Here is a 27454-nt window from a genome sequence, read left to right on the forward strand (position 1 = left end):
GTCACTAATGTCAATGTCAATGGCGGTTAAAGATAATTTAGCGGGCAGCCCTATTCATCGATCGCGAAATAGTCTATTTTCTATGTAGTAAAAATGCCTGAAACAATAATTGAAAGTGCTATTTCGGGAAAGTTAGATTTAGATTTACTGTGTAAATGGCTAAATAACGAATCGATTGAGGTTAGGAACCTAGTGGTGACATAAAATTATATTGCTTCAATAAGTTTTTTTTATTTATTTATTGTTTTATATTTCAGGCTGCACCAGAAGACTGCATATTATTTTGCTCGAATAGAAATGAATTTACCGGGTTTTTTCTCTCTTATCTTAGAAATCAGACTGATTGGTGAGTTATTATTTTTTATCAATAATAATAACACAAGGTGATCCACATCCGTTATAGCATATGTATTGTAGTTTATAAACATATTTTTGTACATAAACATTGTGTTTTAAGATACACAATAACTTTTAAATTGATCCAGCAGAACTTAATAGTAAATTTCTTCCAAAAGAAACAAACACTTCCTTTTTCTTTTTCATTTCTTTTTATTCAATATGGTAATTCTAAATGCTTGCATTAAATTGCCCTTAAAAATACCGAATGTGCTATATTATTATTATTGTAATATTTGTGTAGCTGCAAAAGCTGTTTATCTTAGTTTTTGGTTATTTGTTACTCACTTCTCCATGTGGTATTTTTCTATAAAAATTAATGTTACTTCAGTTAAATCAATAAATACACTGTTCCTAGCAGTGTTAGTAATCTTAATTGTCAATAAAGTTATGCACCTTTGACTCCTGCTTGAGGCCTACAATAATTTGAAGTATATAATTATATTATTTACTGTTTATTTGTTGTGGTGACACAATGGTCAATGATATTGGATGTTTCGCTAGCTACCAGATTAACCTCGGCTCATGGATAAATATTTGCAAAGATCAAGAGACTAAACTATATAATCCAATTAACCTTGTCATGTCTTGCAAAATAAAAATAAAAGTAATAGGAAACTTAAAAACAAAGTTTGTGTGTCACCTATGATAAGCGACTGGAGTTAACTCTTTAAAAACATTTACAGTCATTTTCTATTGTTTACACGAATTTCACTAATAATAATGAAACAACTTTTTCGAATTTTATTCTGGTTGGCTTTATCCTAAATTCTATAAAAACTTTTTAATAAATCAATTTTTACCATCTGTCAAGTGTCATATGACACTGTACATGAACACAATACTGCTTGAAAACAGTGTTATTTAGCTGTGATCTTCTGTAAGTTCGAGGTATATCTCCAGTCGGGCTGCTCCATGTTTTGAGCAGGAAATTCCCGCTTTTTCCCCAACCTCAGTAAAGTATTTACTTATTTGAGACATTCTTAAATTTAACATAAATGCTATGACTGATAAAAAAATATTCGTTACACAGAATCATTGCAGTTTTATCGCAAATATTAATTTATCATTTCAGCATATTACAGACGAACAGCAATTGCATACCAATCCCACACCAAGGTACACCAGAGAAAGCACTCGGCCAACGCAAGCACCATCGATCGATCAGTGATCCTACGTGTGACAATGACAAGTCGAATGATAGTCTCACCATCAAGTCAGAGAGAAAAACACAAGAATCCCCCCACAGGGATAGAAGAAAACCTGGCAGACGAGTCAAAACCAAATTATTCTCCGATGACAAGAAAGATCAAAATACATCCCTATCTTCTGACGAATCAAGAATCAGTATGGGGGTAGAGAGGCTCATGCTATCCAGTACTCCAGTCAAAAATGGCTTCAAACCTGACTATCCAAGTTTACCAACAAGCAGCCCTGTCACCCCACAGCCAAGGACATTTAAAGATTTTGAAAGGTGCGACACTCCAAGAGTTGGCAGGCATTCTAGATCTCAAGATAAAAGCGTCAGTCTAGCAGATTATTTAGTCAACGTCCAGCCGAAGACTTCAAAGAAGAGACGCTCCAAAAATACGTCGAACGATGATAGCGAAACGAAAATCGACTTGGATTTGAGCAATTCGGAGATTTTTTCAGAAATCGGTGCCAGAAAATCAAGTTCCTTAAAGTCTGAACGACGCAGGATCAAACCAACTAATATTGACAGAAGCCAGAAGAGTTATTCTCTAAATAGTTTCACCCCAGAAGCCTTCCAAACACCCTCACCATTAGCACTCGAGGAAAATTTAGCCTTTAAGCCAAAACTGCAGCCTAAAGAGCTGTCTAACAGCATCGAAATCGAACGTAATATTTTGAAACAGGAGAGACACAAATTGATGGAGAAATTTAACATTTTAAACACTACCACAACTCCTAAAGTTACAACGCCTCAAATAAAGATCATCCAAAAAGATTTGACTGATAGAAACCAGAATTATATCGAGGCCGAGTGCGGTAAAGTTGTATTTAGTGATAAAATCGACATTCTAATCGAAATTTACAACGTTTTACTAAAGAACAACTTAATATTGAGTATCAATACAGAAATATCTTTTCTAATAACTATATTGCTCTCGAAACAGTTAGAAGATGATTACAGGATTTCTGAATCTCAGTTACAGACAAATTTATATGAATCGATATTGAAATCAATACACAATAGTACATATTTCGCTGTTAAGTCGTTATGGAATCAGCGATCGACCCTAGAAGTTATACTAGACAAAAATTCCCTAAAAATTTTAGGTGAAAATAAGAAAGTTCGAAGTTTCTACCCTGATTTGGCGAAATTTCTTCTAAATTCCTATGGTCTGAAATGCGAGGCTGAAAGCAATAGTGATAGGTCTAAAAGCACTGAAAATAATACTTCAAACGGCATTGTCTGCTTTAACCATGAAACGGATAATGCAGAGAACTTTCCATCGATATTGAGTTTTCAAAATTTCAAGAAACAGAGGGATATGTTTTACGAAATATTAAGGTGAGTAATAATAATATTTATAAATAAATAAATAATTATCTTTAACATACACACGGTCGTCTGTTGCTAAGGTAATCTTAATGCTTGTGTTATAGGAAACAGCCGACTGGTATAGGTATATCAAGTTATTTCCCCAGTTGGGCTGAAAATGTGTGACTGGCGTATTAATGTCTGTTAATTACTGTGTGTCTGACAATTGCCTTAAGCTTTTATATTCTGTTCTATATCACTATTATATTTTTGTCAGCGCAACGGTCACAGTACTGTTTTATAGCTGTTGAGTTGGTAATCGCGAGTTCGATTCCCGCACGTGACGTTTATATGTATTGCCCATATAGATGTTAGTTGTGGTCTGGCCGTTTGCGCTTGTGTATTTTGTGTGTTATCGGACTGACACAGGAGTAAATCCTAGTGGAGGTGTATAGAAATGTGTTTTAATAGCTGTGTGTGGTGGTAGGTGGTACGAGAGCGGCGGTAGTAGTGGGGGTGGTGGGGGGCTACGCACTCGCGCTCGCTCGCTCCTGGCGCTGGGAGCGCGACCCGACAACCACGCGCACCTGGCCGCGCTGCTCACGCGCATGCTGCTCAACACGCCCGTGCCAGTGAGTGCTCTGCTCTGTATTGTAGTGGTAGGTGGTAGGAGGTACGTGGTACGAGGGTGGTGGACAACCACGCGCACCTGGCCGCGCTGCTCACGCGCATGCTGCTCGATACGTCCATAAGTGCTTTCCTGTGGCGTGGTGGTAGGTTTTTTTTTTTTTTTTTTATACATAGATAGGCTGGCGTTTGACCGCTATTTCACCTGATGATAAGTGAAAATGCGGTCTAAGATGGAGCACGCTTACCTAGAAGTAACCTATTCACTCGCGACTTAAAGATCCCCAGGTCATAGCTTTCAGGAAACACAGACGCTGGTAGAGAGTTCCATTCTTTGGCCGTACGGATCAAGAATGTACTAGCGAAACGCTTAGTGCGTATACGGGGAATGTCAACCATATAAGGGTGACGAAACGCAGAGCGTCTGGTTGTACGATGATGGAAGGGGGAGGGAGGAATCAGGTCATGGAGTTCTTGCGCACACTCTCCGAAGTGTATCCGATAAAAAACCGACAGGCCGGCCACCCTACGCCGACTACCGGTACTACGAGGGTGGTGGCGGCGCACTACTCTGTTCTATTCTGCTGATTAGATAATAATAATAATAAAGCCCTTTATTCTGGGATTAAAGATAATGTACGCGTTTGCATCATTTATAACCTATACAATGTCTCTAATCACAGTGTGCCTCTTGGCATAGGCCTCCTCTAATAATCCCCACTGTGGTTTGTCCTGAGTTACCCGTCCCCAATTTGGGCCAGCTGTCATTTTGAGGTCATCCTCCCATCTTATGCACTGTCTTTCATGCCTTCTCTTCCCATCTCTTGGGTACCGCTCTGAAATTGCCTTACAACATTTTCCTTTTTTGTCCCGCATCATATCCGGTCCACCTCCTCTTTTGTTGGTCTATGCGTAGTAGGATATCAGTTAGCTTAGTTTTCATCCTGATATCGGTATTTCTGACCCTATCCGCGAAGTTTTGTCCCTACTATACTGCGCTCCATTGCTCTTTGACATTTGGCAAGTTTGTCTCTTAGAGATTCGGTGAGTTGTCATTGTTTGCCCCATATTTCACACCCGTAAGTTAAGCATGAAAGGATACATGTGTTGAAAGTTTTTTTTTCAATGCCATGCCCATGTCCTGTGACTTCATGATTTTCATTATGTGACCAGAACTTCTTCCAACCATTGGCGATCCTTGTATTTATTTCCTTTGCTATTAAGTCTTCTGGAGAGATAAGCTGACCTAGGTAGATATATTCATCAACAAATTCTAGGGTCGCTCCGTTCACTATTATGTCCACCTTTGTTGAATTAGTCCTGCTAATCAGATACTATTTTGTAAAAAAAAAATTAGGACCACCATTTCATAATTTTCTAGGCATGAGCGGACTAGCATTCGTAGCCATAAACTGAACTTATAACTTTTCTTGTGTTAGTAAGGTAAAGATAAAAAAATTAACGGTGTGCTTTAGACCACACGACTGAAGTAAAAGGCCTGCACTGTGTCTTAGATATACGAAACGTAACTGGCTGTGAGAGAAAGAGAGAAAGAAAATGTGCGCTTGCATCTCTCTCTTGTCCCGTTCGCCACGCCCGATCACACTTTTCGTAACGCTCTGTTCACGCATTCACAAGCTCACTCCCCAAGTGAAGCGTGCGCAAAGAAATTTTACATCAAAAACATTATACTATATTTTCTATTCCAGGAATCGAAGCTAAGCAAACTTCAACGTAGATTAACATGTCCATCAGCTACTGAATCACATCGCTTACCTCATTTTACAGATAAAGAGATGTTTTACAAGTAAGTACTAGACATATTGTAGCCTACCTTCCTCATCACGTAGGCTTTAATAAGTATTGACAATTGTAACTAATGAATAAAATATATTTAACTGCAGAGATTAGATTGCGAATAAGAATAGCTTAATATAAACTGTATGACAAACTGATGTATATGTGTATGTGACGCCGCGTTGGCGCAGCGGTCACAGCCATGGATTGTACATGCTGCGCTGGCGGTTGCGGGTTCGATCCCTGCATATGACAAACATTTGTATTGGCCATACAGGTGTTTGCCGTGGTCTGGGTGTTTGTGCAGTCCTAGTGGGTCTCCCCACCGTGCCTCGGAGAGCACGTTAAGCCGTCGGTCCCGGTTGTTATCATGTACACCTGATAGCGATCGTTACTCATAGTAGGGAATATATCCGCAACCCAGTAATCAGCAAGCCCAGTAGTGGGATATTACAGGCTGAAGCGAAAACTGTATAAATTAAATTACTTGCGATAATCGCGCGATAGATTGCTCATTGTCAAGAATAATAAAACTGTTTGGTTAATATTTGTATGTCGCTCGCTGATTGTCAAATAAATTTTTTAATTTTATCTCGTGCCTATAAAAAATAGTGACGATATTGGGTTTATTTATTTATAACTAGATGCAACGTAATCGGTTTCTTCGTCTATCGTTTTTTGACTTGCAATATAACAGCAATATTTACACGGTTATTGCTATTGCTCTTGCTTGGCTATTGCATTGGAATACCTCACAATAGTTTTTTGATGAAACAAAATGTTCTTAACATTAAATACTTTACAGATATCGAAAGTGTATAAAGTTTTTTTTTAATCTGTCCATAAATTTGCCACATTTTTGGTTTTTCAGGGATTTCATAATGTATGCTGAGAATGAGAGTTTCAGAGTACATTTGAAGGATGCCTTCGCATCAGAAATTATTGCTTTGGATTCCACGCTTATTGGCAATGATACTTGTAAGTTTATTATATATATTAATAGTCAATTTTTAATATTTGTTATTAAAAAAAAAAATGAACAGTGACAACAGTGAACCCTTTTTAGGGTTTTTACAATATTTTTCTGTAAACTTTGTTATAATACAGTAATATAGTATAAATATATATATATTTTTATTGAATATTTTATTTATTACAATTTAAAATATTTTGAAGTAAATTTTTGTTAATTTTTGTGCGTTTTAGGTATATTTTGTCTTATTGAATTATCTCTTTTTATGTGTAATAATCTGTATAGAAAATTAATGAAAGTTGGAAACAGTTATATTTAATTTTAATACTTGTACAATATAAAAAATATTACTTAATTTTACTAAAGTAAAAACTATTTTTTTTCCAGCAAACGGATCGGATTGCTCAAGAGAATTACTAATATTATCCAAGAAGTTATGTCTCCTATCAAAATTCCTGGGATACCTTACTTCCCTGCCCTACGTCCAGACATCTGTAGATGTCATGTTAAAAAGTGGTGCCTTAGTGAATAAAGCCCAGAAGGACGATATATTTTCTGTACCCAAGGAGAAAGTTCTGGAAAACAATTTAGCTTTACGGAACTATGTAAGTATCTTTTGTATATCACTATGGAGCGTATTGCTCACCTTATGGTAAATGGTCACTGTAGCTTATAGACGCCGGTAATACCAGAAGCATTGCAAGCGCGTTGCCGTCCCTACCCTCATCCCCCCAAGAGCTCCAGTCACACAACACTACTTGATAGTAGTGTTATTTGTCTATGATCTCTGTAAGGTTATGGGACTTCCCCTAGATAGTTCTTCCCCCAAATACAGGATCTAAAATTATGTCTATCTTTTAGTTAACAGCCGACTGATAGGGACACATTTTCTAGTGATAATTTCTACTCAGGGCGGGAATTAAAATCAAAAACCAAGAATTAGAAATCAGGACTACTAAAAACTGTACTAACAGGCTAGTCAAAACTAGCTAAGGAATTAGATATTTTAGGTTCATAAATACATATATTACGTCCAGACGAGAAGCGGCAATCGAATCCACAAACCTGAAGTGTAAAGCAGGGTCATTGTCAACTGAACCATTGGTCGACACAAACTTAAATTACTTAATTATTTGCTTATAATAAATATTTGTGTTTCGTTACAGAGTCAACCAGCACTAGATGTAAAGGAAATTTTAAGGACAGCCATAGAGAATGGCAGAATGACGATAACAGTACCGTGGATAGTCCATTATTTATCCATGCTCGACTTTACCACTCTACGTCTGAGATACTACAAGAATCTCCTTAACTACCTCTTCTATATATATGAAACTATATTAAAATCAAATAATATCATGAAGAAAAACACGATAATTTATCTAAAATCCATTCTCGGGTGGCTGTTCGACCTGCCACATTTTCCTCAAGATTTTTTCAATGAAAAAAAAGATCTGGCAGCGGTCTTAAATGTCCCCGATGACGGTTTCGACGCGAGTGTAGTGATCGATGAGTCGATTTTATTTGAATTGTGTCCGTTTTTGAGAGATGTCAATATTTTGTTGTCAACGTCGAGAGTTAATCATGAAAAGGAGAGTTTCAGACACATAACGCCAGTCAGATTGAGTCTGAACAACGATGATAGGATTCGGAATAAGGAGAAGGAGTTACAGGTGCGTATTTACTTGTATAATGCTTTAGATTTAATTGGGGTAACGATATAATTAAATGAAATCAAAACAACGCTGTCATACACAGTTAACGAACGTAAAAAAGGACGTAGATTGTATAACACTTGGCGTGCTACGGCGGCTGGGGGTCGACTTTTGGACTAGTTGTGAACTACTCGAAGGGTTGAATAAATAAAACCACGACAGTATTCTGATTTACGTATCGACCACCGACACCGACGTCCGATAGCTCGATCGTTCGTTTATTTAAATTACTAATCTTACATACTATACCGCGTAAATAAAGTTTTAGCGCGATTTATTTTGATCCGCACGCCATCTGTCGAGCATTGGACTAATTTTACATACAACGATACTCAAATATACACAATATATTGCGACACCAACAATTTATACTACGCCAATTCGATTTTTCGATAAGTTTGTTTTTTAATGCGAACTTGATAAAATGTGTTTTTATATGTAATAAAAAAAATTGTGAAATTGCAATGAATAAATTAACTATTAAAGATACCAAAATTCAAATAAGTATCTTAATTAATATAAAAGGTATCACGTTTTTCCCTTTTATAAGTCTCTATTGTAAAGTTCATTTTTAAGAGTTAGTATAAATTGCTGGTGTCGATTTGTATTGTCACGTATGTATTATCTGCATTTCAGGCGCGTCTCGAAGAAGAGCTGATCCGCAGCCAGCCGCCCTCCAGCAGGCGGGTGCTGGAGCTGGTCTCCGAGCGCGTGTGCGCCGCCGCCGTGCGCGAGCTGGCCGCCAGCCTGGCCTGCGCCAGGACCAGGGCTCGGGGGGCGGCCGCCGCGCTCGTGGCGCGCCCGCCCAAGGTGAGGTGTCCCACCGTGTGGAGCTGGTCTCCGAGCGCGTGTGCGCCGCCGCCGTGCGCGAGCTGGCCGCCAGCCTGGCCTGCGCCAGGACCAGGGCTCGGGGGGCGGCCGCCGCGCTCGTGGCGCGCCCGCCCAAGGTGAGGTGTCCCACCGTGTGGAGCTGGTCTCCGAGCGCGTGTGCGCCGCCGCCGTGCGCGAGCTGGCCGCCAGCCTGGCCTGCGCCAGGACCAGGGCTCGGGGGGCGGCCGCCGCGCTCGTGGCGCGCCCGCCCAAGGTGAGGTGTCCCACCGTGTGGAGCTGGTCTCCGAGCGCGTGTGCGCCGCCGCCGTGCGCGAGCTGGCCGCCAGCCTGGCCTGCGCCCGGGGCGCGGCCCGGGGGGCGGCCGCCGCGCTCGTGGCGCGCCCGCCCAAGGTGAGGTGTCCCACCGTGTGGAGCTGGTCTCCGAGCGCGTGTGCGCCGCCGCCGTGCGCGAGCTGGCCGCCAGCCTGGCCTGCGCCCGGGGCGCGGCCCGGGGGGCGGCCGCCGCGCTCGTGGCGCGCCCGCCCAAGGTGAGGTGTCCCACCGTGTGGAGCTGGTCTCCGAGCGCGTGTGCGCCGCCGCCGTGCGCGAGCTGGCCGCCAGCCTGGCCTGCGCCCGGGGCGCGGCCCGGGGGGCGGCCGCCGCGCTCGTGGCGCGCCCGCCCAAGGTGAGGTGTCCCACCGTGTGGAGCTGGTCTCCGAGCGCGTGTGCGCCGCCGCCGTGCGCGAGCTGGCCGCCAGCCTGGCCTGCGCCCGGGGCGCGGCCCGGGGGGCGGCCGCCGCGCTCGTGGCGCGCCCGCCCAAGGTGAGGTGTCCCACCGTGTGGAGCTGGTCTCCGAGCGCGTGTGCGCCGCCGCCGTGCGCGAGCTGGCCGCCAGCCTGGCCTGCGCCCGGGGCGCGGCCCGGGGGGCGGCCGCCGCGCTCGTGGCGCGCCCGCCCAAGGTGAGGTGTCCCACCGTGTGGAGCTGGTCTCCGAGCGCGTGTGCGCCGCCGCCGTGCGCGAGCTGGCCGCCAGCCTGGCCTGCGCCCGGGGCGCGGCCCGGGGGGCGGCCGCCGCGCTCGTGGCGCGCCCGCCCAAGGTGAGGTGTCCCACCGTGTGGAGCTGGTCTCCGAGCGCGTGTGCGCCGCCGCCGTGCGCGAGCTGGCCGCCAGCCTGGCCTGCGCCCGGGGCGCGGCCCGGGGGGCGGCCGCCGCGCTCGTGGCGCGCCCGCCCAAGGTGAGGTGTCCCACCGTGTGGAGCTGGTCTCCGAGCGCGTGTGCGCCGCCGCCGTGCGCGAGCTGGCCGCCAGCCTGGCCTGCGCCAGGACCAGGGCTCGGGGGGCGGCCGCCGCGCTCGTGGCGCGCCCGCCCAAGGTGAGGTGTCCCACCGTGTGGAGCTGGTCTCCGAGCGCGTGTGCGCCGCCGCCGTGCGCGAGCTGGCCGCCAGCCTGGCCTGCGCCCGGGGCGCGGCCCGGGGGGCGGCCGCCGCGCTCGTGGCGCGCCCGCCCAAGGTGAGGTGTCCCACCGTGTGGAGCTGGTCTCCGAGCGCGTGTGCGCCGCCGCCGTGCGCGAGCTGGCCGCCAGCCTGGCCTGCGCCCGGGGCGCGGCCCGGGGGGCGGCCGCCGCGCTCGTGGCGCGCCCGCCCAAGGTGAGGTGTCCCACCGTGTGGAGCTGGTCTCCGAGCGCGTGTGCGCCGCCGCCGTGCGCGAGCTGGCCGCCAGCCTGGCCTGCGCCCGGGGCGCGGCCCGGGGGGCGGCCGCCGCGCTCGTGGCGCGCCCGCCCAAGGTGAGGTGTCCCACCGTGTGGAGCTGGTCTCCGAGCGCGTGTGCGCCGCCGCCGTGCGCGAGCTGGCCGCCAGCCTGGCCTGCGCCAGGACCAGGGCTCGGGGGGCGGCCGCCGCGCTCGTGGCGCGCCCGCCCAAGGTGAGGTGTCCCACCGTGTGGAGCTGGTCTCCGAGCGCGTGTGCGCCGCCGCCGTGCGCGAGCTGGCCGCCAGCCTGGCCTGCGCCCGGGGCGCGGCCCGGGGGGCGGCCGCCGCGCTCGTGGCGCGCCCGCCCAAGGTGAGGTGTCCCACCGTGTGGAGCTGGTCTCCGAGCGCGTGTGCGCCGCCGCCGTGCGCGAGCTGGCCGCCAGCCTGGCCTGCGCCAGGACCAGGGCTCGGGGGGCGGCCGCCGCGCTCGTGGCGCGCCCGCCCAAGGTGAGGTGTCCCACCGTGTGGAGCTGGTCTCCGAGCGCGTGTGCGCCGCCGCCGTGCGCGAGCTGGCCGCCAGCCTGGCCTGCGCCAGGACCAGGGCTCGGGGGGCGGCCGCCGCGCTCGTGGCGCGCCCGCCCAAGGTGAGGTGTCCCACCGTGTGGAGCTGGTCTCCGAGCGCGTGTGCGCCGCCGCCGTGCGCGAGCTGGCCGCCAGCCTGGCCTGCGCCCGGGGCGCGGCCCGGGGGGCGGCCGCCGCGCTCGTGGCGCGCCCGCCCAAGGTGAGGTGTCCCACCGTGTGGAGCTGGTCTCCGAGCGCGTGTGCGCCGCCGCCGTGCGCGAGCTGGCCGCCAGCCTGGCCTGCGCCAGGACCAGGGCTCGGGGGGCGGCCGCCGCGCTCGTGGCGCGCCCGCCCAAGGTGAGGTGTCCCACCGTGTGGAGCTGGTCTCCGAGCGCGTGTGCGCCGCCGCCGTGCGCGAGCTGGCCGCCAGCCTGGCCTGCGCCCGGGGCGCGGCCCGGGGGGCGGCCGCCGCGCTCGTGGCGCGCCCGCCCAAGGTGAGGTGTCCCACCGTGTGGAGCTGGTCTCCGAGCGCGTGTGCGCCGCCGCCGTGCGCGAGCTGGCCGCCAGCCTGGCCTGCGCCAGGACCAGGGCTCGGGGGGCGGCCGCCGCGCTCGTGGCGCGCCCGCCCAAGGTGAGGTGTCCCACCGTGTGGAGCTGGTCTCCGAGCGCGTGTGCGCCGCCGCCGTGCGCGAGCTGGCCGCCAGCCTGGCCTGCGCCAGGACCAGGGCTCGGGGGGCGGCCGCCGCGCTCGTGGCGCGCCCGCCCAAGGTGAGGTGTCCCACCGTGTGGAGCTGGTCTCCGAGCGCGTGTGCGCCGCCGCCGTGCGCGAGCTGGCCGCCAGCCTGGCCTGCGCCAGGACCAGGGCTCGGGGGGCGGCCGCCGCGCTCGTGGCGCGCCCGCCCAAGGTGAGGTGTCCCACCGTGTGGAGCTGGTCTCCGAGCGCGTGTGCGCCGCCGCCGTGCGCGAGCTGGCCGCCAGCCTGGCCTGCGCCCGGGGCGCGGCCCGGGGGGCGGCCGCCGCGCTCGTGGCGCGCCCGCCCAAGGTGAGGTGTCCCACCGTGTGGAGCTGGTCTCCGAGCGCGTGTGCGCCGCCGCCGTGCGCGAGCTGGCCGCCAGCCTGGCCTGCGCCAGGACCAGGGCTCGGGGGGCGGCCGCCGCGCTCGTGGCGCGCCCGCCCAAGGTGAGGTGTCCCACCGTGTGGAGCTGGTCTCCGAGCGCGTGTGCGCCGCCGCCGTGCGCGAGCTGGCCGCCAGCCTGGCCTGCGCCAGGACCAGGGCTCGGGGGGCGGCCGCCGCGCTCGTGGCGCGCCCGCCCAAGGTGAGGTGTCCCACCGTGTGGAGCTGGTCTCCGAGCGCGTGTGCGCCGCCGCCGTGCGCGAGCTGGCCGCCAGCCTGGCCTGCGCCAGGACCAGGGCTCGGGGGGCGGCCGCCGCGCTCGTGGCGCGCCCGCCCAAGGTGAGGTGTCCCACCGTGTGGAGCTGGTCTCCGAGCGCGTGTGCGCCGCCGCCGTGCGCGAGCTGGCCGCCAGCCTGGCCTGCGCCCGGGGCGCGGCCCGGGGGGCGGCCGCCGCGCTCGTGGCGCGCCCGCCCAAGGTGAGGTGTCCCACCGTGTGGAGCTGGTCTCCGAGCGCGTGTGCGCCGCCGCCGTGCGCGAGCTGGCCGCCAGCCTGGCCTGCGCCAGGACCAGGGCTCGGGGGGCGGCCGCCGCGCTCGTGGCGCGCCCGCCCAAGGTGAGGTGTCCCACCGTGTGGAGCTGGTCTCCGAGCGCGTGTGCGCCGCCGCCGTGCGCGAGCTGGCCGCCAGCCTGGCCTGCGCCAGGACCAGGGCTCGGGGGGCGGCCGCCGCGCTCGTGGCGCGCCCGCCCAAGGTGAGGTGTCCCACCGTGTGGAGCTGGTCTCCGAGCGCGTGTGCGCCGCCGCCGTGCGCGAGCTGGCCGCCAGCCTGGCCTGCGCCCGGGGCGCGGCCCGGGGGGCGGCCGCCGCGCTCGTGGCGCGCCCGCCCAAGGTGAGGTATCCCACCGTGTGGAGCTGGTTATCATGAGATCTGGAGCATCCCATCATCCCACCATGTGGAGCTGGTTATCATCGTGGTGTTTCGATGATGTTAGGTGGGCCAGGATGGACCAGGCTGGGCTGACTGGGCGACAGAGCTGGGACAAGCGGGGAGTGGTGTGAATCTTAACCAGATGTAGATGCGCTAGTGTAGATCGGGGAGGGTCAGAGTGATAAATTGTGACTAAACTGAGCCATGTGATACTACGGTAAAAAGTGTAAGCAATGGTTATCATCGTGGTGTGTTTCGATGATGTATGGTAGGTGGGCCAGGACGGACCAGGCTGGGCTGACTATGCGATAGAGCTGGGACAAGCGGGCAGTGGTGTGAATCTTTAACTGAGGTAGGGCACAGCAGGAATCACAGCAAAATAATACGGTTTTCAAGCAGTATTGTGTTCCTGTTGGTGAGTAAGGTGACCAAAGCTCCTGGGGGGATTGGGGATTGGGTCGGCAACGCGCTTGCGATGCTTCTGCTGTTGCAGGTGTCTATAAGCTACGGTCATCGCTTACCGTCAGGTGAGCCGTACGCTTGTGTGCCGACCTAGTGACATAAAAAAAAAAAAACTTACAAGATGTAGATGCGCTAGAGTAGATCGGGGAGGGTCAGAGTGATAAATTGTGACTAGACTGAGCCGTATGATAGAGCTACGGTAAAAAGTGTAGGGAATGGTCGAGAGTTGATTACAAAGGGTCGGAGTGACCCACGGTGGCTAGGCTGGACTAGCTCCCGTAAACAAGGAACTAGGAAGGGGTAGACAAGGGAGAGTTAGAGTTACCTTGGTGAGTCTTTATTAGTAATAAGACTCTTTTTTACGTTACGGCTTATGAACTTTATTTTCTCAAAAGAATTGCAATAAATTCCCCCACAGAGAAAGAAAGTAACATGATAAACAAATAATTGTGTTTGCTGGCAAACGAAAAAAAAAACGACTTCAATTACATCTACAAGTAATACAACGTAGGAGAATGAAAAAATAGTCAAGTAAATACGCATTATCAAAGATTACTCCAAAAGTTGTAATCAGATCTCGATGAAATTTAAATGTGACCACATGATAAACATCGGCTTTCGATTAAATTAAAAATCATCAGATCCTAATTTCCTTATCATGGTACCTTACACTTAGGATATCTCCTTTCTAACAAAAAAAGAATTATTAAAATCGGTTCATAAACGACGAAGTTATCCCCGAACATACATGATCATCACTGCCAACCACAGTTAAATTGTCATAATAGAATAATTAGAAATTAATTGAATATTCAATAGAGAATAATGTAGATTCGTTAAAATATTGTTATCAAACGCAATTAAGTATTTAAATATACCATTCAATTCTAGGGTGACATCATCGAAGCCCTACGGACCTTATACGCAGAACACCTGGAGAAGCTCAGAAGCGAGGCCCTGAACTCCTGCAAGAGTATCGCCAAGGATAGGGTATCTGCGGCCTTGACCGCCCTCATCCCTGCCGCCCCCCCTCCACTCCATGCCGTGGCTATAAAGACCTGTTATAATAGGCTTAGCAAGTGGATTAATGATCATTGGGCTAATACTGGTAAGTAAGCCTTTTTCTGTCAAAGCTTTTTTAGCTAAAAGTTTAAAATTAACCGAACTGTTACAACTTACAAACACAGAACTTTGTCTGCTCACATTTTTTTCTTTACGAACGATTTTATGAATACTGTTTAATATTATATAATAGTTTTTATTAATATAGATTATGTAATTTGATTTTATGTGAACTATGTATTGTGAATTTTTAGTAATAACTTAGTTTTTTTTAGTTAAATGAAATAATGGAATTGAATGTTTTTTTTTTCTGTTTTTTATCATGCAATCGGCTGGTAGGCCATGAGCAGATGCGGTGTCGGTCCATCATGTGTAGAGCGCAACTCCCATCGAAATTCAGCCCTTTAGTACGCTACAGCTAATCAAGTTGACCAGCCGTCTTCATCGTCAAACACGTCCCGTCGCTTTTTCAGACGGCGATTACTTTCCGGTATCGTCAGCTGACCCGCAAGTTGATTTGGGTGTTTCTGCAGTCGTGTTTTGTATCTACGACACGAGAAAGCTACTTCCTCTTTGATGGTTGTAATGTGGAGCAGTTCATGGAGTTCCGAGGCTTTGAGGAACCATGGCGCGTTCGACATCTGCCGTAGTATGCCATTTTGCACTCTTTGTAGTACCATCAAATTAGAGGCGCTCGCTACTCCCCACAATTGTATGCCGTAGGTCCAAATCGGCTTTAGAACGGCTTTGTAGATGAGCAGCTTGTTGTCGATGCTCAGCTTTGAGTTTCGACCCATAAGCCAATGGAGATCCTTGAACTTTAGGTTGATTGCATCCCTTTTCGTTAAAATGTGTTTCTTCCAGGTGAGTCTTCGGTCAAAATGCATGCCTAGATACTTGACAGTGTCATGGTGTGGGAGCTGTGTGCCATTCAGGGTGGCCGGTGGACGGTTCTCCTTGCGAAGCTTGAAGGTAACCTGAATGGATTTGGTGGTGCTAGCAGACATTCTCCATTTGGCTAACCATTCTTCTATCTTGTTAAGAGAGTTCTGGAGTATAGATGACGCCTCAATCGGACTTTCACTCGACGCCAATAAAGCTGTATCGTCCGCGAAGGTTGCAACAGTAACGTACGAGCCCTGTGGTAAATCCGACGTGTATATAGTGTACAAAACTGGTCCCAGGACGGAGCCTTGCGGTACGCCTGCCGTTATCTCGTAGAATTTCGATGTGGAATCGTTCTCTCTCACCTGAAATATTCTATCAGAAATGTATGATTTCAGTACTCCAAAGAAAGGGTGGGGCAACAATGACTTTATTTTGCACAGCAACCCCTTGTGCCAAACTCTATCAAAGGCTTGTTGTATATCTAAGAAGACAGCTGAACAATATTCGCCCCTCTCAAATGAAGATCTTATTTTTTTGCAAACTCTGTGGACCTGTTCTACGGTTGAGTGTTCTTTCCGGAATCCGAACTGATGGTTGGGAACGATACGATTTTGCAACAGAACCTTGCTAAGTCTCTGTAGGAAACATTTTTCAAAGAGCTTTGACATAGTCGGCAACAAACTAATAGGCCTGTAAGAAGCGACTTCGTGTGCAGGTTTGCCAGGCTTGTGTATCATTGTAATCAGGGATACCTTCCAGAGTTCCGGGAAGTGTCCCACTCTCATGATAGCATTAAACAGCATGGTGAGGTAGACTATTCCTTTACGTGGCAGTTCTTCAAGGACCCTCCTATCAATGAGGTCGTAACCTGGTGCCTTGTTGTTCGCTAGACATTTGATTTGCCGGGCTATCTCTCCCGGCGTAACCAGCTTTAGATGGCGATCAAGTTGGAAATCCTGGCTGAGAATAGCGTCAATGTCCGACTCGTCTGCATCAGGTCCCCTATTATTCGGCTTAAACACTTCGCTTAGATGTTTTGCGAAGGTTTCCGCTTTGCTTTGCGCGGTCCTAGCCCAGCTTCCATCTTCCTTCCGTAGAGCAGGCTTATGGTGTAATGGTCTATTAAAGTTTTTGCAAGCTCTCCATAGCGAATAGTTAGTAGCTGTGAGATTTTCTATATGTGTTTGCACAGTCACATCATTGGCCTCCGCTATTAGGACCTTTAACTCTCTGCTTGCTCTATTGAGGGCTCTTTTGTCACTTGTATGTCTACTTGTATGCCATACACGCCGTAGCCTCCTTTTCTCCTTTATTTTTGCCCTTACTTCTTCAGAGTATACTTTGCACTGAGATGGACGTTCAGTAACTTCCGGCGTACAAACCCAACAACATTCCTGGACGGTTGTAGTGAATATTTTTGTAGCTATATCAACATCATTTTCTGTTTTCAAAGCTACTTTTAGATCCAGCTTACAATCCACTAGTTCTCGAAATGAGGTCCAGTCCGTACGGTTATTGTACAGTTTGACTGGTTTCCTGATGCTAACCACTGTGGTACTGATTATTATCAGTACGACTGGCACGTGGTTCGATTCAGCATCCAGGCATGTGTAGATATTGTAGAAAAGTCGGGACAAATCCTTTACCACAAACAAATCTATGACATCTGGTAGTCTATTATGATCACTGGGCCAATTGGTGGGCTCTGCTGTTGAAATTGTATCCAGGTGGTTTTTGTCTATACTTTTCTTAAGTTGTCGACCTCTAGTATTAGTAAGTCTAGAACCCCAATGGATATTCTTCGCATTCCAGTCCCCTCCGACAAGGAATCGTGGTCCCAATGAGTCGAATAACTCGTCATACTGCTCCACAGTTATTCCGTATTTCGGAGGACAGTATATTGCAGAAACGTTAAACATACCGTTTCGATCCTCTATGGCGATGCTAGCCGCTTGTATGTAAGGTTTTCTAAATTGTGGGAGCTCATGATGTCTAATGCTAGATCTCACTATGACTGCAGCACCCGCATGTGCAGTTCCGTCTGGATGGTTGGCAGTATAAATATTATAATTTTGGATGTTGACACAACTAGCAGCTGTAAAGTGTGTTTCTGAGACCAAAAGAACGTCAACATTATGCGTATGCAAGAGGACTTCAACTTCGTGCTTTTTAGGTGATAGCCCATCTAAGTTCCAAGCACTATCTTGAGAGATGTCATTTTACTAGCTTTGAAACCAGCGTAGTCATGAGACTGATTAAAGTGCTCATTTGTTGAAGGATAAGATCAAACTTTTCTGCTTGTTTCAATAGCAAATCTTCCACTGCCCTATTAGAGGCTTGGAGGGGTGACAGATCTTCTTTATCATTTTTTGTTTTTAACTTTGTTACCTTCGCATAAGTCCGTTGCTGATTGTTAGCTGGTATTGGTTTCGATGTTTCGTGTGTCGGTTGTGTCAAAGGGGGTTGGTCGACTACTGGGTTGATGTTGTCTCTTCTCTTGAGGTGTGTTTGCTTAGCAGATTTCCTTGCAATCATCTCTCTATAGACTTCACAGCCTTTATAATTTGCCGGGTGAGAACCAAGACACAAAGCACACTTAGCTGGCAGATTGCGGTCTTTTTTCGGACAGTCTGAAGTTTTTTGAGACTCGGCACATTTCACACAACGGTACGGCCTCATGGAGTAGTTTTTGGTATGTCCATACTGCTGGCATCTCTGACATTGGACTACAGTATTCCGTTTACGTGGATCTTCTATGGTGATGGATTGGTGGTAGATGTATTTTAAATTTTTCACAGCTTTGTTATTAGGTCCCTGTGCCAAATTGACGAAGAATGTGGTAGTTGGTCGCTTATCAGGTCCATATTTGGCATTAATTATTTCACCGACAACTGTGTTACCTGTGTCTTCTATGGTCTCTTTTATCACGCATAGGGGAGTAGTGTAGTGAAGGTTCCTTATGACAATTCTGTATGGTCGTTTATCTTTACGATTAAACGTGTGTCCGATAAGACCATTCTTCCTAATAACCTCCATAATTTTTTTGAAGGTGTCCACCTTAGTACAGCTTATTCTAAGTTGGTTTTTGTTCATATTTTTATAGGTGAACTCAGATTTATCCGCAACGCTTTCAAGATCAGTTAACTTGTTGACATCTTCTATACCATACAGGATAATAGCTGGTGGCTTGGACGTCTTTTTGGGAGCGTCACCTTGTTCAGGGCAGTTTTCTTCTATCTGGTCGGTGGGAAGACCACTGAATCTATTTGAGATGCTTATTTTTTCAGGGGAGGGTGTAGACATTTTTCTCCTCTTGGCATTTCTTATGCTTGGGACTCGCTGCCACGAGGGAGGATTGGTATCTATGTTCTCTGTCTCGGAAAATTCCGTCACGTTCAACGTTTGTACTTCCGAGTGACGAGCAAGATCTATGTTTTGCGCATTTGCGTCAACCACGGAACTCATAGACGCACTCCTAGGTCTAGATACAAAAAGACTAGGGTGGAACGCTTGCTGAACCAGCTTTTTATTTGTTTCTTTAAGACCAGTAGTATTTACTAATGAGGGGGCCTGGGTACCCACCCCTTCACAGTCTTCGGTAACCAATTTCTCACTCACAGGCCCAGATACTTGTGCGCGCCGGGTGCTAACCGGATGGCATGGCAAAACAGTCTCGTTAGGCTCACTCATTTCATAATACATGGTTTGGGAGCGTAGTGCAGTATTTCCCCAAGGTACTACACGCCAGAATTTCGGTGTGACAACCTAGCCTTTAATGATCCAACATCTCTCCTACAAGGCAGCAGGTTTGCAGTTTTAATTCAGAGCTAGCGTCTCCTAGACCAATTACCAGTTCAAGGTTGACGAGGTTGGTCTCCCCGGGTCTGAGCTTTGTTTAGAGTGGCGGCTCGTACTCGCCACTGTCGTCCACTCTCACAGGGTTTCGTGCCGCTTTATAGAGGTAACTCAGCCATAAGCTACCCCAGCACCCCTCAAGATGGACCGTCCTATTGTCGGCGACTACCAAAGCAGCTAGCCTCCATATCTGAAAGCCGTTTCGCTATCCGCAACCTGCGACGCGGTGGGTGGCACAGGGCCGTGCCTCTGGGAAGTGTCACCCAGAACCCACATGAATTGAATGTGATATCAATTTTTGTATTTTTATCTGCGTATGACATGTATTTAATACGACAACGACACTAACGCATTAGGATAATATCCTGTAATGTTAGATGTATGATGGGATAAATAAATAAATTTTCATTTCCTACTTGTCCAACACACAACACTTTTGCTAAGTTATTGCTACACGTGGAAACTTGTCAATAGCCTTCGGTTGTTATAATTTATATTATTGTTAATGTTAGCTGTAAGTTTCCCAAATAAAATAAAAATATTTGAAAACAAACGCTCCGGTCTAGTGATGCGACTAGTCACCTTAAAGCACCAAAAGTTTGCGGGTTCGATGCCCGCTTGGGATCTATTATATTTGTACAATTATTCCTTTCCAGTTTGGACGTCTGTCCTTGTGGGTCTCCCCATCGTGCACCGAAGAGCACGTTAAGCTGTCAGTTCCGATTGTTATCATAAATATCTAATAGTGATAGTTACTCATACTCCAACTCGCAGTGGAGCAGCGTGGTAGATTAAGCTCCAATATTCCTGTATACGTGTGCGTGCTCGTGTGTGCGCTCGTGTGCGTGCGCGTTTGTGTGCGCGTGTGTGTGCGTGTGTGTGTGTGTGTATGTTTGGAGTAAAGCTTTTTTTTTTATTTCACTAGGTCGGCGAACAAGCGTACGGCTCACCTGATGGTAAGCGATTACCGTAGCTTATAGGCGCCTGTAACACCAGAAGCATCGCAAGCGCGTTGCCGACCCAATCCCCAATCCCCCCAGGAGCTCTGGTCACCTTACTCACCAACAGGAACACAATACTGCTTGAAAACAGTATTATTTTGCTGTGATCTTCTGTAAGGTCGAGGTACTAACCCAGTCGGGCTGCTCCGTATTTTGAGCAGGAAATTCCTGCTGTGCCCTACCTCAGTTAAATGTTGTTTGTTTGATTGGAGTAAAGATTAGCGGGAATTGTTGATTATTACAAATTTTTTTACTTGTAAGCGAGAGTTACGCGTCCGCACGTGCGCACGCACATACACACGCACCCTAACTAACCCTCGCGCCGCCCCCAGACGTGCTGTGCAAGGACGTGGAACAAGAAGTGCGGTCGCTGCGCGCGGCGGGCGAGGCCCCGCGCGCGCCGCCCGCCCCCGCCGCCGCGCCGCCGCCCCTGTGCAGCCCCGCCGCCGCGCTCATCGCGCTCAAGGTTACCCACCGCTTTCAATGTCACACTACCGCCGAGTTGCACGAAAAGAAATTTAAGTAGTGATTAAACTAATTTAATCGCAAGAATTGTATGAAATTCAAAAATAATTGTATGAATTATTTATATTTAATATTACTGTATGTGATTTATCGATTATTTCTTGTTAATGTGTTCTTTTTGCTCATTTATGAATTATTTACTGTTGGAAACTTTGCTGGTTTGTGTATTGGCTGTATGAATTTATTAATTTACTGTATTATTGTACTGTATGTTTCCTAAATAAAATAAAATAAAAATAAACTCGGCGTAAGCCCCCTAAACATACCGTTCCCACTAAAGATCTCTGTAGCGACATCTATCGCGCGGCATACAAACTAGAGAAAACTGACGTATCCTACATCGCGCTATCAAAGTTATCAGAGTGATTGAGTATGTGTACAAGAACCCGACAACAATCGTTGAACCAGTAGCCCACCAGAACACACCTGTCTGGTTGGAGAATCCTCCCTTTTCTTTACACTACCCAACTGGTGACCTAGCGTGATTGCTCATACATTCCCAAATCTATATCCGTCCACGCTCCATCTCCCCCCTTCCCCCCTCAAAATAATACGGTTTCTACCCTCTACTAAAGTAAGCTGGTGAAGGCGTGACGGAAGCGTTACGAAAAGTGTGATCGGATGAAGTGTACGGAGCGAGAGAGAGAGGTGCGATCACACACTTTCGTTCTCTCGCAACCAGTTATCCATACCGTCCGTACCGTATATCTAAGACACGATACAGGTCTATTGTGCAGAAGTTTTACTTCAGTCGTGTGGTCTAAAGCTCACTCGTTTTTTTTTTCCCAGGAACACATCTGTCTACTGTTAGACTACGAAGACGCCCCGGCTCCGGCTGCGATATTACAGGCCTGCGTCAGTAGTTGCTCTCCAAACAACGTGTTCAACAGAGCGCCCACACAGCGGGCGATCTTACAGCTGTCCATTGACTTCTGTGTTGTTTACGGTGAGCGTTTAATTAATTATCTATTTATTTAATTATATGTTTCTTAATTTATTTATCTATCTATACAAATAAATAAAGTTGGCTAGAGCACCGATACGGTCAGTCGGAGATGCAGGTTCGATCCCCGCTGGAATGGTCGATTTTTGATATGATGTTAAAAAATTGTTTATCATTGTTTTATTTTACATTTTCTTAATAATAATATAATTATTTCAAATTCCAGTTAGCAGAAAAACGTCAAAAATATCAGAAATCCTGCCAAATTTCCACGAGCTGTGGCACACGTGTTGTCCGGAGCGCCGCCGCTCCCCCCGCTCTGATGGGGAGAGCCTCTCTCCACCCCGGGGGGAGCCCTCGACTGGGTCTGATGAAGCGGGGCTGGGTAGAGGTAGGTTATGACACTACATATTTTAGATATTTTTTTTTTATACTACAAAAGTGGCAAACAAGCGACCACGGCCTACGTGATGGTAACCTGGTAGGATAAACGTGGGCATGCATTCCATGGACTATCGTACGGCGCGACTTGTTCGACCTCACGATCGAGGCGGTCAACAGGATACTCCAGATCGGACACTTCTCTGAAGTGTGCAAAACCCGGAAAGGTCATCGTTCTTCCCAAGTCTGGGAAGGACCATAGACTCAAAGAAAGCCAAGCTGCTTGAGTGTCTGCTGCTGCGGAGATTCTCGCCTCATTTATCCATGCGCGAGGAGCAGTTTGGTTTCCGCAGCAGCCTCTCGACGACTTTCCAGCTGGTGAGTTTTCAACCACTTAGCCAGTGAGCTCAATAATCGGCACTACACGGTTGTGGTCTTTATCGATATGGAAAAGGTCTTCGATCGTGTGTGGAATGCCGGACTTCGCTCTAAGCTGATCGATACGACAACACCCTTGTTTGTGCGTATGGTAGCGTCGTTCCTGAAGACCTAAGCTTTTTCGTCTCGGTGGACGGCGTGGACTCCCAGCCCCGCCCCATCCGAGCTGGAGTACCCCAGACGACAGCTCCAGCCTCCGCGACCTATGTGTGGGGAAGAGGATGAGCTGTTTCCCCTCATCGTACTACCGGGTCGTCACCACCAATAGAATAGTGTCTTCTGGATTCGTTTCCGGACCGGCTGGATAAATGGAGGATACTGACTTCTACTGACCGGCGACTCCAACCACTGTGTCAGCTCGAGCCCCGAGGTGAGGACATAGACTGCGAGACCTCAGTGAGGTATCTGGGGTGACACTTCGACTGTAGACTACGCAAGGCTCCAACCGTGAACCGAACGGTGAACCACGCAGTGACCGAAGTTCCACTCCGCGTTTACGTTGAGTCTGCTCCTCAGAACCAAACCGAAGGTCTACGGTGCCCGTTCCGCTCTACGTATTGGGCTAGAAAATTCCAAGTCCAGCGAAACCAATGCTCGCGCTTGACCCTAGGAACTCCGAAGTACGTAAACGACGTAGTCCCCGGCACACCAGGATACCCAACTCGGAGGAGCATGTCCGACGTAAAAGAAAGACCACTCGGCGAGAACAACCTAACCGAATAATGACGACACATGATCCGGACACCTTTAATAGGGCACTGGCCCGTTGGGACCGAAATAATGTGAACTCGGATGCAACGTGCTCTGGTGATGAAAACCCGGGTAAGGGGATTATCCTCTAGACCCGTGCTTAAACAGACAGGCTATCGGATCCGTCAGAAGGAACCACACAATATTAATAACAATATCGTTAAATATATCAGATATTAGCGGTACAACAAGTAACAGCTAGGATTTCGACTTGCATAACATTTCTTTTTTGTAACAATTTCATATTACGCCAATAACGTAAGACATACACATAAAAAACAACATATTATAACCACAAAATAATTGTTACAGCAGTCGAAACACCGAAACAGGATGTGAAGGAAATCAAACCTGACGAACCTAACAGCGATCTAGAATTCTTCGACCGAATCCTCTGTCCACGTAACATAGTCCTACTGAGTGAAACCAGGTACGTAATATTCGTTTTTTGTACAAGGGGTCGTCCATTCATGGCGGGAAACTCGGAAAAAAATCGCAAAATATCACAAGTGGGGGTGGGTGGTGGGCGGGGCTATGTTTAGATATCCATTCATAGTCCATTATAACGTGATATTTTTAGCAACATTTTTTAAACTACCTTACTTACACTTAATATAGGGGATTCCCCATACCCAAAAACGTGTTTTTTTTTTTTAGCAAAGTAAATTTAATGTTTCAGAATATTTATCTTTAAAGATGGAATTTATTTTTCTTGTCTAACGTGATCTATAACACCAACAGAACCCGCCCAAATGAAGGAACGCAGTTAGGAGTCGGACACCTGTATATATTATACTTTATGGCAAAATATTTCCATATTATTTCAGGTGCAAACCTAGTGAAGTTTGGGAAGCTCTGGCCGATGTTCTTGTGTTTTTACTGAAGAATGATTATTTGAGTGAGGATTCGCTAACGGAGCAGTGTCTAGCCGTGTATAGACAGGATTGGCCACAAGTAATTATTCATTTGAAATATATTAATTTATTTTTGAAGTAAAACTTCTATACGCACGCGTGACTTGGGAAGTAAGCCGGTGAATGCGTGACGAGAGCGTTACGAAAATTGTGATCGGGCGAGGTAAAAGAAGCAAGAGAGAGAGGTGCGAGGACAAAGTTTCTTTTTCTCTCGTAGCCAGTTACGTTTTGTGTATCTAAGACACAGTGCTGGTCTATTGTGCAGAAGTTTTACTTCGGTCATGTGGTCTAAATCACACTCATTTTTTAATTATAATTTTTTTTTTTTTTTTTTTTTTATATAACTGAGTAAACTATGTTGTGGAATTTTTCTTTTTAAACTAGGCTTAGGTCGACGATTACTCCATTTCTCTTAACTATAGACAATTTGTTTTGTTTCGTTTAGTAATTACTAAACTGTGTGTGCGTGCGTGTTTGCCTACTGTTAGGATGGCTCTCCGTTGGTCCTTTATATAAAAAAAAAACACTTTATTACTGCTGCTAATTTAATTATTGACAACAACTGTTTTTAAACAAAGTCGGACTCGAACTGAACTGAATACAATAGTCTTTTTTATATGAAATAATAAAAATGGAAGCGACGGGGTTTATCGCTGACTTAGCGATTTGGTATAAAATTTCCAGGCTTCATACTGCATATGTTGCATTTTATTTATATAATATTTGTTCATAACATTACGTGCCTGCATGTCTGTGTTTGGTTTGCGAGGAGACTCAATTATTACATTTTTAATTTATTGATAATAGTTATTTACTGTTGAAATACACAGGCCGAAGACGGGCAGCAGCGTCTTCGGTGCGACAAAGCCAGCTCTGCGGTCACCAACCCGCCTACCCAGCGTGGTGACTATGGGCAACACACATGAGTTCACGTTATTTTTGGCGTGAACTTGTGGAGGCCTATGTCCAGCAGTGGACTGTATAGGCTGTAATGATGATAATGATGAGTTATTTACTGTAATAATAGATACTGAAATCAAATTAATACATATATTTTCGTTATTTCAGAATATTTTAGAGAATCTCTCAACTTGTATGAAGTCTGTGTCATCGAGGTGGTCGAAATCATCATCGGGGAAGTTCACACTATTCCTAGACTTTCTGGCAGACTATTGTAATGATATGGACTATGATATTGTAGATTCAAATTAATTATTGTTGTAAAAATATAAAAATATATATATCATTTTTTTATATTTTTTTGTTATTTTTATTTATTATATAACTCAGAAATTTTTATTGAATAAGTATTTATTAATATACACATATTGTTTTTTATTGCTTTTTTTTTAATTTGACACACCCATATGTGTAAAAAGTGCTAGCGCCAAAGTATTAAAAAAAAGATTGGAAATAATAATAATGCTTTTAGTAAATGGTTATACCAATTTCCAATTTTCATGACACGGCCTCCAGACAACATAAAAAAATTATTCATAAATTTTAAACATTTTTCAACAAACATTCAAATAAAATCAATAAATTATATTTAATACATATCAGAGTTACCAGACTTTGATCTATTCTGCTCTGCTATCTAATTGTCACATATATGTTGCAATAGCCGAGCAATTGTAATGCAATCATTGCTGTCAATACGGTGTAAAACTTTACTGTCTAGTGAGAATTTGAATCAATTTTTAAATATCAATTTTTGAGTTAATTTCAATGCAAGATATACGTGTTCTGCGATAGCGGAGCGATTGCAATGCAATTATTGCTGTCAATATGATTTTAAAGTTCAAGTCTAGTAAGAAATATTTCGATTAATTATTGAATTTGCCGTTCAGTTACAAGGCGTGTACAACTGTCCCATGTATATATGGATAGTTGTATGTATGTACATTGCACAATAAATAAACATACGAAAGTACATAATTGCTGGGAAATTTAATGGTATCTAACGAAGTCGTTTGGCAATTTATCGCGCAGTGATTGTGCGATTATCGCGTTATCATTTCTTTGCGGAGTTTACTCCTTTATGTATGGCCGGGAGTGAGATCTGAAACAGTAACGCTGAAGTGCCTTAGAGACTTTACTGTGCAACGTCTCTTTCGAGAAAGATTTGAATATATTTTTAAATATCATCGTTCTTGGGAGTAAACTCCTTTCGCGTGTCAGATCAGAGCTGACACACAAACTTTTTTTAATTATTTTCTCAATTTAGTAATCTGATTCAATTTGACATGTTATCATATTTAATATGTATCGATTTTGGTGTTCTTTTGAACTTATGATAGAAAATTTTACCAACAATGTTAGCAATAAGAGATTTACGATAAATAAGTGTTTTTGGTAGAAATTTTAGAGAGTTTTGTACAGTATAATTATATTGTAATGAAAATCAAATATTGTAACACCAAGTCGTATGTCTTATTGTGAACTAGATAGTAAATATTAAATATATAGAATTTTTGTTATATATAATTTAATGGACAAGATTCTTTATTGTTATATTTAGGATAAAATAGTCTTGATACTTTATTAAATTGTAAAATATCAAATTGTATATACAATGTGTCCGGTTTCCGATGTCCGATACTTTAAGGGGTTAAAATACAATTAATTTTATCGACAAATCAGGGATTAATGATTTTTTTTTGCCATCAATAAAAAAATGGCAGTACTTTAAAAAAAATTGTCGGCGGAGCATAGATGCTTGTATTAATTTAACAATATCTACACAAGTAGAAGACTTTCAAACACAAAAGTGGTCTCAAATGTTAGTTAATAGTGTAGACAATAAATCTAGATTAAAAATATTATTTTCTAATTTTTCAGTATTAGTAAAAAACATTTTTGAAAAAATAAATTAGACAAAAAATTGATGTAATTTTTCAGATTCTTAGCTTTAAAAAAAAAACTATCGTGTTAACCATTTTTTTTTATTTGTTTTTATAATAATACAGGATATTTGCTATAAATGCACATTTAAATCTTAACTCTGAGTTAGATAGTTTAGGAGCTATGACAGTGTAAACATACTTACTTGAAAAGCGTGGATATACTAGCAAATGAAATAAAACAAAATAATTTATATCAATTGCATTTAATTTGGCAAAATA

The 27454-nt window shown here is 46.2% G+C and overlaps 1 protein-coding gene across 1 annotated transcript; it reads left to right on the forward strand.

The window, feature by feature from the left end:
- On the forward strand, positions 1 to 25573 carry LOC123668147 (codanin-1). The gene is made up of 17 exons (XM_045601939.1): positions 1 to 180; positions 258 to 346; positions 1472 to 2932; positions 3390 to 3646; positions 4569 to 4573; positions 5239 to 5336; positions 6198 to 6304; positions 6687 to 6904; positions 7466 to 7972; positions 8651 to 8824; positions 14464 to 14680; positions 20711 to 20844; positions 21693 to 21849; positions 22073 to 22237; positions 23728 to 23845; positions 24243 to 24369; positions 25398 to 25573. The coding sequence occupies exons 1-17, from the start codon at positions 94 to 96 to the stop codon at positions 25539 to 25541; spliced, it is 4065 nt and encodes a 1354-aa protein (XP_045457895.1). The 5' UTR covers positions 1 to 93; the 3' UTR covers positions 25542 to 25573.
- Positions 25574 to 27454: the final 1881 nt, after the last annotated feature.

This window comes from Melitaea cinxia, chromosome 30, assembly GCF_905220565.1.
Source record: "Melitaea cinxia chromosome 30, ilMelCinx1.1, whole genome shotgun sequence".
Classification (NCBI taxonomy): Eukaryota; Metazoa; Arthropoda; class Insecta; order Lepidoptera; family Nymphalidae; genus Melitaea; species Melitaea cinxia.